At 25.2% G+C, this 14,286-nt stretch overlaps 2 protein-coding genes across 2 annotated transcripts; one reads left to right on the top strand and one right to left on the bottom strand.

The window, feature by feature from the left end:
• Positions 1–1,176: 1,176 nt before the first annotated feature.
• On the bottom strand, positions 1,177–6,926 carry LOC112694355 (gamma-tubulin complex component 3-like). Its single transcript, XM_025569795.1, has 12 exons — positions 6,718–6,926; positions 5,293–5,411; positions 5,006–5,191; positions 4,483–4,695; positions 4,276–4,412; positions 4,062–4,213; positions 3,802–3,997; positions 3,529–3,733; positions 2,500–2,638; positions 1,801–2,021; positions 1,480–1,719; positions 1,177–1,405 (listed from the first exon to the last, which is right to left on the bottom strand). The coding sequence occupies exons 1-12, from the start codon at positions 6,767–6,769 to the stop codon at positions 1,244–1,246; spliced, it is 2,022 nt and encodes a 673-aa protein (XP_025425580.1). The 5' UTR covers positions 6,770–6,926; the 3' UTR covers positions 1,177–1,243.
• A 111-nt stretch (positions 6,927–7,037) lies between these two features.
• Positions 7,038–9,864, top strand: LOC112694357. The gene is made up of 10 exons (XM_025569796.1): positions 7,038–7,228; positions 7,311–7,440; positions 7,678–7,992; positions 8,081–8,310; positions 8,380–8,545; positions 8,700–8,897; positions 8,954–9,177; positions 9,238–9,347; positions 9,411–9,552; positions 9,748–9,864. Exons 1-10 carry the CDS (start codon positions 7,143–7,145, stop codon positions 9,770–9,772), a joined length of 1,626 nt encoding a protein of 541 aa, XP_025425581.1. The 5' UTR covers positions 7,038–7,142; the 3' UTR covers positions 9,773–9,864.
• The last annotated feature ends 4,422 nt before the right edge of the window (positions 9,865–14,286 follow it).

Below are 14,286 nucleotides of genomic sequence, written 5' to 3'. Positions count from 1 at the left end.
ATAAGCGTTGTCGCGTCCTGCGTAGTCACACATGAACACTTACATAACAAGGGAGTTCCTGTGAACACATCTATGGATGGTTACACATATTCTAACATCTATGGATGGTTATACATATTCTAACATCTATGGATAGTTACACATAATCTATTTAAAATCACTTAGCTAATCAAAACTACATATAACTATTTAGATAGTAAAAATCACAACCGTGGACAAGTTAGATTAAAATTAAATTAAATAAGAACGACAGTAACCACATCCTGGATCTGTGCGTCACTGAATATGGGCTGGTCGAGAGATAATTCACAAATACAGAATTCACAGAAAATTATCTTATTTTATTATCAGTTTTCATATACACACACACTTGCATATATCAGATATAAAAGGGACCCGAAAACAAGGGCAAATCAGATGAATTTTGGCTATGCTGCACTGAGCACCTTCATGTCAGTGTATGTTATGGTCCGGACTTAGAAATATTTCAAAACTATTTTTATAAGTTACAATTGTTAGGACTTAAATAATTTCTATAATTCAAATTGTTTGGACTTAGAATATTTACAGAATTGTAGTTAGAACAATTTTATAAGTTTAATAAATTAAATCATTATAAAGAGTCTTAATTATTCTTCACTACACCTACATCTAAGCGTTGACTGAGACGTGAACACTGAAATCACGGATCAAACGGTTGGCACGTAACAGCGTTATTATATACATTGTATTTTATCAATAACTTGTAACAATACAGTGTTTAATTTAGATCTTGAAACTGTTGTTGTGTTAGAAGTATTTCTTTTAGACGCCCTAGTGCCATTTATTTAAACAATTACATTAGACTTTCACAGCCCAAAGGATCGATGCCTCTGGGATAAATGTTCACCCTTGAATACATCATTGCGTAGGCCAAGAGTTCTATATAATTTCATACCGAGAAAAAGTACAATCTATTTACTAGCGTGGAATTCACTAAGCTCAGTTATACACCACAATGGTCTCAAATTTAACACATTAACACCAGTTCCTTTTGTTTGACAGCAACAGGGATCCACCTACTTCTGTACACATAAATAATTATTTTTTTACTTTCATTTTTTGTTAATTATAAATCAAACATTTATTCATAACAATTAGTGTTAAATACAAACTTAAATTATATTTATACATATAAATAATGGTTCACTATTTGTGTGCAATGAAAATAAAACTTACATTCTATCATTTAGTTAATACGCAATTATTTGTTGGATCTGCACACATAAGTAGCACATTTCTCTAGTTCTTGATCCTTTTTGCTGTAGTACATGTTAAAGTTTATACGATTTGCTAATGAATGAAGGGCTTCTTGATCATCAGTCGATACTTTAATGAGTTTCTTCAAAAATTTCCCCAAATCGGTCTAAGAACATATGAAACTTCGTGTATTGGAATATTGAACATGGCGGAATAAATAAATACAACAACAATATTTACCTTATAGTTAATACTAATTTCTTGAATGATACTTTCATATCTCTCGACCTCTGACAAGAATAATTCTTTTAAATAGGTGTCGTTGTTCTCAGTTTCATTGCAAGTACCATGTATTTCAATATATTTTTCTAGATCCTTACGTCTTTTAAGTTCGTGCTCAGATTGACTATGAAATCTTTCTTGAATGCCCCGAAGTTCCAAAACTGATTCGAATAACTGACGCATTTTCTTTGATAAATCCTACAACATAATTTAATAGCAACGTTCAGAAGTTAAAATTTTCAGAATTGTAAACTAAAAGAGGTGAGACAACAAACTCACGTGTGTTTCTTCGGTTTGTACAGATCTCTTAAAAATGTTCTTCAGAAATTGGTTATGAGCTTCAATCACGGTTTCCAGCAAAGATGCTTTGTTGATGGCTTGGCGAAAATGTTCCCATTCGGTTTCTATGACATCAGATAGTACATAAAACTGAATTTGACGTATGCTGTGAACCATTTCCGCTACTAGATTATTTGTTGACTTGAGTGCACACCGGATTTCTGAAGTTGGATAATAGTATTTTTAGTTTTGTTCTGTTGAACAAAGCTATAAAGGTATAGTATTCAGTTGTTCATAATAAAAACAAGCACCTATTGATATATTAGTTTTACTAATAAAAATTAAAGTAATATTGTGTTAATTAGGTATATAGAAATTTTATAAAAATACCAAATGTTTTACAACTGTAAATTGGTGGCTATTATAGGCGCCAAATAATTGTTTTCTAACAATCGGTTAAGATCATATTGTCATGTGGTATGATAGGTACACAGATTCATTCCAATTAAGTGGAAACACATTCACAATAGTTAATTTAAATAAACAAACAAAATGTATAGGAAATTATAAAATAACTAAAGCAGACCCTTTAAATTGATACAGAATAAAATAATAAACATATTTATTATACTTTCAAATAATATAGTGTTAAGAAACTTAAACAACCAATGAGCATACAATATTTGTTTTCTATCTTACCTGAAACTATGTGGTATGAAGTTTTTATTAGTAGATTTAATTCCCTCCACATTTGTGACAACACAAAATCAATTCTTTTTAAACGCCACAAGAACACAAACATAGTCGAATATTTTCCACTACCACTGAACTCAAAAATCTATAAATAATATAAGTATTTATAATAACAGATTCAATTATTATTTTTTTTTTTTTGTTTCACTATGTAAAGTTATAAAAAGTCAACACTGTTAGTTAATATAAGTTGATTATTCAAAAATGAATAAAAAATTATACTTCACTTAAGCTATAAATATCACTAGAGTAGAGCTCTACAATTTTAGAATTTACAAAAGTATATACAATATATCTTTTTTTGCTATAAGGGTTAGCATAATATGATACTCTTACAAATAATGTAAAGTATAATTACATAGGGCTCAGATTACAATAATGTCTTGGAACCACCAATTATAATAGTTCATAAAATGATAATAATAATAAAACATAATAATGCAAAACTATTATTTATAGTTACAATTACAACAGTAAATTTATTTCAAAAACAAATATAAACATAAGAATAAATAAGAAATATATTATAAATTAAAAAAATCCATAAGAAAAAAATGAATTCCATAATTCTTATGAAATACGAGAGCAAAATAAAGGTGATTCAAGATTAATAAAATCAAAAAAAAGGAATAATATTACATTTACATTAATGATACAAAATTAAAACAATACATTTATTAGTATCTCATTATTAATATTATTAGAATTGTTTATAGTCAACTAAATAATAAACTAATAATAGCATGTAGGAATAAGGTATCTATTGTAATAATTTAAGGTAATGTAATGTAAAGTTACACTGTATAAATAGTTTAAGTAAAATCAAATTAAATAAATACAATTTTTATTGAATAATTAGTTAATGGTGATAAGCTGGGTTTTTAGTATTGAAGAAGTCAGAAAGTATATTTGTTTTAGATCTTCAAACATGTAAGAGTTTGAGGCTTATTTAATTTTTATAAATATAATACAAACCGTTTCCAAAGGTCCACCAGTTGAATAATTTAATTGGAATATATCCCATCCACAATCTTCTCCAGAAGTGAGTAAAAGCTTTACATCAAGTGTTTTCAGTATAGTAGGTTCATCATATTGAGCATTACTCATTCTTACAGCAGTATCCAAAAAATTTCTAAATGTATGATGACCAAGTATACCTGAAGACTTATCTAAATGGGGTCTGTAGTAAATAGTATATATATTAGAATACATACATTACTTTATAATTTAGTTAATTTAGTAACTTACTGTAGAATTTCTAACAAGCTTGTGACAAAATCACCTTGTCCTAAAAGCATATACCGCCTAAGCCCTTCGAAATGTAAAAATAGCTTAAATTTATCCTTTAAAATGTCTAATACTACAGTAGATGATTCAGTACAAGCCTTGTTAATCAATTCAGAAATAATGCTTCCTTGCTCCAACATTGGGAATAAATCTTTATCTAAACCGAATACATCCCTTTATTTTTCAACATTAAAACTATTATACTTTATTAATCATCTTACCTCCTGAATTTCTGAGATCTTTTAAAATTTTCCTGGATGGTGTTAGATCAGGTTTGCTTTTGCATATAGTGTGAAGAAAGTTTATATATCTTCCGGTGCGAAATATTCTATTAACATCTTCTTTAGTAAAAAATGTTGGTATCATAGACTCTCTAAAATCAAAACCAAACAATTGAATATAATAATTGTTCACACTGATAATTAGACCGTATACCTAATAGTGTATCGATTATTCCACATATCATAATTGTTAATGTCTGGACATTGACAAATAAAAAACTCATCATAATTATCTAATAGTTCTCCATCAACCATCCAATGACACATCATCATCATTAATGGCTTAGTAGCCTAGATATATTTTAATAGGTACATTAATTGTAAATGTTATGACAATAAATATTTTATAATCACAACTTACTATTTTAATCATATTTGTGGCCATTTGTTGTAAATATGGATTTGCACAATATGCAAAAGGTGCAATTATAGATACTAATTCACCACCACGTTTTACACCATTGAGCATTTTCACTGTACAGCCTAAATCTTGTAGTTGCCCTAACCAAAGCACTGACCAACATAATAAATTTCCGAGTGAATAATTTTTTGAATTTTCGTATGCTTCATTAACCTGAATTAATAAAACAAAAATAAAAAAATACAAAACCAGCAACATAATTGAAATAATTATTTGTCAAATTACTTCTAATTAAAGGTTAGGAATAATAATAATAATAATAATGTTAATTTTTTTGTTTATAGTAGTATTTATAGAATGTGTAAAATATCTTAAGATATTAAATGGATGGCAATTTCGATTTATTGGGAATTTTTGAAGCCTTCTACCACCAGAAAAAAAAAAAAAAAACATTTAAAAAAATAATCTTTTACACAGAATCTATAATAATTTATAAATTATTCTAATAGAATAAAGGAATAACCTCTTTCTGTATTTTATTAATACTTTCATAGTATACACCAAGTTCTTCATGCAAGCAATGAGCTATTCCTGACGCTACAGAACCATTTTTATTATCACTATTAATTTCAATATACTCTTGCACTATGTTATGTAGATATCCAAGTTCCATTAAACGGTTTACTTTATTAATTTGATAGAAGTTTAACTGGAAATTATTAAAAAGTAAATATTTTATTAATAAATACAGTCAATAATGAATATAATAAACATAACTACTAATTATCTTCAAGTTCAATAAAAACATACTTTTGCTGTAACCATAAACTGTTTTTCATTTTGATTAAATACTATCCGATGGCTATCAACACCTTGGAAACAATATAAAAGGCTTCGTATTATTTCTATATCAGAAATTGTATCATCGCCTAAAAAAATAAAAAGTATTTTTTAATACTAAAATCAAAATGATCTGTTTTTTAGAATTAATAAAATATATTGAAATTATAATGGCTACATATATTTTTAAAGTATATTTTATAAAAGTTAGGAAAGTCTACTTTGCAAGTATAGTGTAGAAATATAAATAATTTGAACATCTTAATTTGTTATGAAGTATTTATACTTTGGTACCAGTTTTTTAATACTACCATTGATTATAAATAGTATTTGTTTATGAATACTATTAATAATCAATGATATTAGCTTGTATAAATCTGTATTAAATATTTATATTTTGATATTTTCAAATACTGACAAGTATGTACTTGTAAATAATTTAATTACAATAATCATAACTTTGTGCTAATAATGAATGGATGGACAAACAGACACATCATAATATAAAGTGTTCTAACTTAAAGTTTAGAAAATGTATAACTTTTTTTCCATTCAAGAATCTTAATACTAAGATGAATAATACTTCATAGTAGTGTTATACTTTCAAGTTATTTCTAATAAAAATTATACATCTAGGAACTAAGAACAGTTAATTATGTATTGGAATGTATTCAATGTAATGTAATTATAGTATATGTAAAAAATAAGAATTTAAGATAAGAAATATACAAACGTTATAAACCACAACAATGTAAATCTGAAAAAAATGTTGTCAATAAATTTAACAGTAATTAAACTTAATATGACATACATAAAATGATTTAAAAATATGTTGACTATCCATAGAAGTTTATTATATTAATCTATTATTTATCAATTTATATGTCATTATTGTCGTACATTATTCATGACTTTTATCAGAACAACATTATGTTATAAAGAGAAATACAATTATAAAATCTCAATACACAGCTAATATTTGTTGAAATAGTAGAAAAAATATGTTTTTTATGTGTGATAACTAAACAGTGCCCCAAAATGTGTACATTGTTGATGTCTACAATTGTATAGGTACCAATTTAAGTTTAGAGTTGGAAATATCCAATATATTATTTTGTATTTGTTTAGTGTTGAAGATTTGTTTTCTGGTCAAACGAAAAGAGAGTTTCATTTGTTAAAATGCTAAATAAATATACATTTTAAATGGTTAGGCTAATCGAGAATAACAAATACACATATTTTAGTAATCGTCTAATGAAATCAGATAATGGTCTGTAAGAGTTACACTACTGATGTATGAACAACTTGCTGACTTTCCACTGTCACTTTGGACAAGACGTTTATTTTATCGATGGTAAGAAAAATAAAAAAAATCACAACATTTTGAGGATTTACCTTCAAGTTTATTTGTATTAGTCTTGGTGATAATGGTCTTTGGAGTTGACATTTTCTGAAACGACGACTTCCTATTTGCCCGCAGTCAGTCAAAAGTGTACTTTTATAAGCTTGCCTACTTAATAATTACAGGCATCCGGGTAACTTATTTATTTATTAAATTCACTAATAAAATAAAAATTAATTATGATTTAAAAACTGTTATCAATGGTATTGAACGTTACATTATCAATGTTGTAAGCGGCAGACAAAAAACTCGCGCCATTCGACTGTTATTATTGATAAGCGAAACACCAATAACAAGACGTAAAAAACGATGCTAAGTTTGATGTTCGTTCCGCACCTCATTTAATAGTGCGTTGGACGCTCCTGTTGTCTGTGTCGCTCGTCTGTTTTACGATTTATTTGAATATTACATTTTCAACATGGACAAGGATACGGCTAATTTAAAAAAATGGCTCATAACCATGGGCATGGACGTCAATGACTGTACTGATGAAGTCGTGAAAAAGTAAGATCAATTTTTATTCTAACAACATGTTACTAAAACGTGTTTTTCAACGAACTTAAATTGTCACGTTTAATTATTACAGATTAATACCGCCTCAACGACGAGACATGTGGAGAAACATTATTAAACATGTCAAGCCAGCAGAAGAAGTGAATCTAATAAAAAAATCTTTATTGTTACATAAACTCATAAAACGAAAGAAGCCATTAATGGTAAGATTACATTGAAAAACTTAACTATAGTAAATTTTAAATTAATCTACTTTCACGTACCATTTGAAAAATGAACCAATCGATATTATATTAAACTGCAAATATTGTTGAAACTTGTACAAATTTGTACATTTTTGGTTATTGTATAACAGTACTTATCTATATCAATTTTTTATTTATTTTTCATAATTTTTGGCTTGATTTTTAATTTAAAATTGTATTGAATTAATTTTAAAGGCAAAAGTTGAAGATGAAGATGATCTTCTTAATGCATTAGTATACGAAGATTTATTAACACATTACATGAAGATTGAAAAAGAAATTGTTGATATCAAAACAAAAAACTATGAAGTGCAAAAAAATATAAAGACCATAAGTGCAAATACAAACAAAGTAGCTCTTATAAATACATTTAACTTCATTAATTCATACTTAGCTGAGCAAAAGACTGGATATTATGCTAAGTTTTACCGTCTAGTACGAGAACTAACCGAACTTAGCGAACATTTTGCTGCCGAAGCAAATAATAATTTGATCAAAACTGACTATGAAGTAATTTTATCAAAGATATTTTTATAAAATTATAGATAATATTTTACTAGTAAATTTTAAATTATCAATATATAAATCTAAATTTTAGGATTCTTTAATAAAATGTTGTGCTGTAGTAGACAATGCTAAACAAGTGGGTAAAATGAATGATAGTGTTTATCTTGGGAAAGATTTATGCAATAAGTTTTATGAAACATTAAGAGAGAAGTCTCCAGCTATTTTGATTGAAACTATTGAAGAAAATCTAAAAATCCATATAAGTGAAAGTTATAAGATTCTTAATAGCGTATGTATAGAAAAGGATGAACAATGCAACAAGTAAATATGAAGAATTTTATATTAGTCATGTATATTTTTTTAAACAATGTTTATTTTAATTTTTTTTAGCATTGATAGGGAAGTTTTATTCGAACAATTTTTCAAGGAACTTTTGCAAAAACAATTAGATTTTAAAACAATACTATCTAAAACAGAATCTGAAAAGTATCGTTTAGAAAATCAATTAGTTGATAATTCACAATTGATTAAAAATGATATTATTAGTCAATTTAAAGTAAATTAATAATTTATTATGATATTTAAATACTTAAATTTATATTAATTGCATAACATATTTGAAAAAAGTATTAAATTTTTGATACATTTAACAAAAAAACTTTGTATTATAATTAATATTTGATATTTACTAAAATTTTATGTTTTTATAGCTTCAAAATGTATCACATACTGAAGAACAACTAAGTGCATTGAAAGTAAACATTTCAGAGGCTTTTGAAAATGTAATTAAAAACTGTTTGGATTGTTCCAATGTAATTGGATTGCCAGAAAAACCTAATATTGAAGATGACACATTTAAAACATTAGACAGTATTTTTGATGAAACAACCAAGTTGAATGACAAAATTGTTAGTTAACTTGTTAACTTAAAGCAATGTTTTTTCTAATTTATTTAATCTTTTAGGAACAAAAAAGACTAAAAGCATGTGCAGTTTTAACGGAATTGCATAAAATAAGTTATGACTTTGGATTACCTGAAATAAGTACTGAAATAGAAAAAATAGTAGAAGACTATTCCAAAAAAGTCCTAAACATGGATGAAGTTAATAAATTGATGATCTCTATGAAACATATTGCTAGAACTGATAAGAATAATGTGCAAAACTCAACTTTTGGAAAAGCTATCAAGTAATTTAAATCAAAACTGATGGTTTATTTATTATTTAAAATAATTAAATTCCATTCTAGGCAAGGGGCTCACAAATATCGAACATTGGAAGAAATAGCTTATCATATTGAATCACTTGATGTTTTTGCTGTATTAAGAAAACAATTTGAAGAGTTGGATAAAACTATATGTAAGAATTATATAATTAATTGCATATTTATTGAATAATAATTTTCGCTGTTTTTAATTTTAGTTGATAAAAATAACTTTACTGAAATTAAAAAAAAAGAAAGAACTCAAATAGCTGAATTTAAGGCTTTCATGTCCCAGATGAAAAATCAACTGTCAGAATTAAATATTTCTGTTGAAGATTGTAAGCTTGTAGCTGATATTGAGTGAGTATTAAACCAATACTATAATACTATTATATATGTTGTATAAATTTGTAGTAGAAAAAACGTTCAGCTAATTTACATTTATAATAAATAGTGATTTAATGAATCATAAGTTATTATATTATTTAAGTATAAAATATTTTTTTTTATTTAAGACAAATACTTCAATTTTAATCATTCTCTTTTATTTTATAGGTCGAACAAAAAATCTGAAAAATAATATGCCAAGTTTCTAAAAAGTTAAATTTTATCATTTAAGGGTGTATTCACTACAATACTATATAGTTTTAATTATCTAAAATAATCTTTCAAAAATTATGATTACTAGTATTTTTATTTTTTATTAACTTAATTATATTTTAATTTAATTTTAGTATTAATGTAATTTTTTTTCTTCAGGTTCAATAATTTGTAATATATTTTGTATACAACTTTATTATTGATTCTCTATATATATATATATATATATATATATATATATATATATATGACTATTCCCTATAAATTATTCTTTATTATTATTCTTTATTTATAATAGAATAAAAATAACATCTATTGTGGTAACACTAATATTTAAATATTTTTCTATTGATAACATCTCAAAATCATACACAATCTAATTTGATATTTTTAATAAAATATAAATTATCACAATATGTTGGCTTTACATTTAATTAAATTGTATTCTATTTGAATGCTGTGCCTATAATTTATTATTTTTTTTTCTTGAAAAGATTATGGAGCTTAATAATTATCTCATGTATTCTTATCTATACAATTCTAAAACCAATTTTAGTTTAAGACATTCAAAAATTAGGTATTTACTATTAATATTACATACTAAATTAATCAAGATAAAAAGAAAGTACATTTTCAATTACGTGTAATTAAATAAGGAACGGTAATTTTAATACTAATAACTAAAGAGCGGATTTTTCGGTTCTTAAAAGCTTAAAATATGATACTAATCTACTCTAAAAAAACCCTAAAATATTCTTTAAATATTCATTAAACTTGTATAAATGTGATTATATGATTTTTTTTTTCATAAATAGTTCAATAAAAACATTAAATTACTGTTATGAGCCATTCCTTTGGTAACAGGTAAATTATTTAAATATAAAAATTTAAAACAGTTCATACATATGAGTATAGATATAATAAAATTATATATAAAAAACAAAATAGTTAAATAAAAACAATGAACAACCTGTATGCACCATTCCTTGGTAAAAGATAAATTATTTAAATGGAAAAAATGGATAACAGGATATATTGGATTATAAATATAACAATCAAATTTTTATTTCCTAAAAAAATCACAACTCGATAAATTAATAAAATATGCTTTTTTATGAACAATAATTGAATATATTCAAAAATATGAAAAATAAGCTAAATATTCTCTAATGTCCAAAATATACTACAATATGCTGCTAATCACCAATACACCGGCGCGATAGTAGAACTAGTTTTCTAATAATAGATATCACAGAATTGCTTATTTTATAATATATTAAAAATATAATAAAATAGTAACTTCTTTATATTTTAGCTATACCATTGATTAAATATACTATAAGTATAAGTATATACTTCCACACGCGCATGCACAAGTCAAACTACACTTTAGCGAGGAATATGATTTGGTCCTATTTTTTTTCGAAAAGAATCAATTTTTGCCAATTATACTGGTTTCCCTGGTCATCGGATAGAACTTCTAAAAACATATTTGAATTAGTCATGAAGTTCACTTGAAATCGACTTTTTTACATTTTCAAACTATTTTATCAATTTCATATTATTTACATTATAAATTTATTATTATTTAAGATTTTAAAATCAGTTTTTTAAGGGTATATAAATAAATATTTCATAAAAGTAAAAAAGTCGTTTTCAAGTCAACTTCATGACGAATTTAAATGTTTTTATGAGTCTTATCCGATCGTTAGGAAGGTCAGTACAATTGACAGAATATAGGTATATTTTGATAGAAAACTTATCCCGGATCGAATCCCCTTAAATTATAATCTAACGTATGTATAACGTGTTATGTAAATATTATGGAATGCAATCTGATAGCTAAGCTACTTGGTTAAATTAATTTTGAAAGTATTATAGTTTTGATTATAAATTTCTCTGGAGAGATTATTGCATATAGTCGGTTCAACATAGAGGAAGATTGGGTTTTTGTGCATTTTTGGAACACCTACTAGTATTATTCAACTTAAATCTAAAGTTAAAATATTGGGTTATTGATTTAATATAATTACTTTTTATTATGATTATGATAGCTGTTTTATGGAAATTTTCTGTAACGATTGTTACATATTATTAATGTCTACTCATGTAATATGGATATTGCTGAGTAGACATCACGTTAATTTACATGTTCACGATATTACATTAAGTCGCGGCAGTTCTGCCACAACGTTCTTCCGATGTAGCTGAACTCCATATTGTCTTGATGTAGTCCATAGTCCGTAAGTCATATTTATATATGTATATTAAATAATAATAACTAAACTAAATCAATCTACATTTATTTGTAATATTAAGATCTTTCTTTTTATGCTCCCGAGCTACGGTATAATATATTCACAAGGACTAGAAAACCTTCCCTGAATATCATAAATTTAACTGGTCATCCCCGACCACGTTACAGTTCATTAATTGATGGTACATTAAGGGCTTTATAAATGTTATCAACATGATAGTAGTAGTTATTGTTTAATATTATTTTCAAAATATTATTTTGAGTGGTTTCTGGTTGTCTCAAGTTAGATTTATTAGCTTCACCTTATGCTATTATACCATAAATAAGACTATTAAGGCTTTGTAAACCATTTTGATTTTGCCATTATTTAATATGAGTATTAACTGTTTGAATGCATATGAAAGTTTTATTATTATTAATAAGATCAGTCCATTTTAGATTGCTGCTTATAAGTATTTTACAATAAGACTGAATTTTAATTTGATGTTACAAGAGCATGCATTTGAGAATATACAGAAGGTAGAATGTAATATTATGTGAGTTACATTTTAAGAAATTGTTATTAGATAAGTAATTAGATAATATAAGTACAATTTTTTTCTATATTTTAAATATAAATTTTTTTTAATTACTATAATTGATTTAATATCCATTTGTATTTTCTAGAACATGTTGTCTTAAGTGTCTAGTAAGACTTAGTGTAATATCGTCAGCGTATCAAACCAGTTTACCATTTAGCACTATATAGTTTATATCATTTATTTGTACATTAAAAAGCAGAAGAGATAATGAGGTACTTTGAGGTGTGTTCTCTTTCATTTAGTAAACTTAACTTTAAATATTTACAAATTGGATTTCTTATGTAAGATAAGATTTAATAAATTGTAAAGCTGTATTTTTATTCCATTTTTTCCCAATTGAGATGGTAATATCTCATGGTTCACTGTATCAAATGCTTAGGCTAGTTTAAGGTATAGGATGCACACTTTTTACTGTTATATAATACATTATAAATGGTTTCAACTACTTTTTCAATTGCTTGGTTCGTGCTTTTTTTTTTGGTCTAAATCCATATTATGTTGGAGATAAGTAATTCATTTGAGATAATTGAAGGATAGTTTTTATTATTTTTTCAATAATTTTAGCTGTATTGAATTACCACCTTTTTTTGTAAATAAGTTTAATTCTGACGATTTTAAATGCATCTGGAATAATTGATTATGTAATTGATGAAATAAAAATGTATAATAGAAATTTGAATCATTAAATATATTTGATGTGTTACTAGTTGAGATATTTTTTTTTTGGATAATTTTGTATTTCCATAAGTATACATTTTTTAATTTTGTTAAACATATCAAGAGCTTATATTGGTTAAGTATTTATTTAAGACATTCACTATTTTAAAAGCATTATTACTTATATTTAGAGTTAAACTTAATTGATTATTACCATTTAAAATGTATTGTAAATCCTATTTGGTACAATTTGAGGTGTAATTTATTATTTCCCAACACCTTTTATTACTATTTTTTGATTTCTGTACCTGGATGTTAGTATAATGTTTTAATTTTTCTTATAGTTTTCATTATTTTATTTTTAAATGCATTATAAAACTTATTAAGTTTTATATTTTTGGAATGTTTTTTTACTTGAATGTGTAAGTGATCTTTGTGTCTCATTAAAAGCACAATAGATGTAGTAGCCCATAATGATAAATAAAAGTTGATAAATAGATTTTAATATACAGATATATAAAGTGATCTTAATCTAAGAAGGCCAAATATTACTCTGATGGCACATTTATTTATTATGTAAATAGCGTAACCCTCAAGAAAAGTTCAATGATAGAAAAAATACAGAAAAGGAAATAATTATTGATAATTACTAATAGTAACTAATGAAAGGAAAAAAAGAAACAATTATGTTATAATGTAGAATTTTTATAATGTGTAAATCATAAATAATAGCTAGGGAAAAAGTTTAACAGCAAATTAAAATCACTAAATAAACAAATCAAAATTATTAAACCGATTACATAATCAAGATATGCAGTCAATAGGATTATTAAAATCATAAGAGGTATGGTGGATTGGGTTAATAAATGTAGGAACAGAATAAGAATTGAATGTGAACATTTGAAAGTTAAGTAATTAAGTATTGTAATTTCATACTTAAATTACAATTGACAATGTACTAATATACTTTTGATTATACATTTTTTTTTTTTTTTTTAA

The sequence above is a fragment of the Sipha flava genome, unplaced genomic scaffold (genome assembly GCF_003268045.1).
Source record: "Sipha flava isolate LNK unplaced genomic scaffold, YSA_version1 127_pilon_pilon, whole genome shotgun sequence".
NCBI classification, from domain to species: Eukaryota; Metazoa; Arthropoda; class Insecta; order Hemiptera; family Aphididae; genus Sipha; species Sipha flava.
This window is presented reverse-complemented; position numbering and strand designations above follow the sequence as displayed.

Bases quoted from the DNA above. Each gene is read 5' to 3' on its own strand.
- LOC112694355 (XM_025569795.1), bottom strand. From the start codon at position 6,769: ATGTCAACTCCAAAGACCATTATCACCAAGACTAATACAAATAAACTT. The intron at 5,412-6,717 runs GTAAATCCTCAA...TTATTTTTTTAG, and splicing joins TAATACAAATAAACTTGAAG to GCGATGATACAATTTCTGAT. The intron at 1,406-1,479 runs GTAAATATTGTT...ATATGTTCTTAG, and splicing joins AAATTAGTATTAACTATAAG to ACCGATTTGGGGAAATTTTT.
- LOC112694357 (XM_025569796.1), top strand. From the start codon at position 7,143: ATGGACAAGGATACGGCTAATTTAAAAAAATGGCTCATAACCATGGGC. The intron at 8,898-8,953 runs GTTAGTTAACTT...TTAATCTTTTAG, and splicing joins CCAAGTTGAATGACAAAATT to GAACAAAAAAGACTAAAAGC. The intron at 9,348-9,410 runs GTAAGAATTATA...TTTTAATTTTAG, and splicing joins AGAGTTGGATAAAACTATAT to TTGATAAAAATAACTTTACT.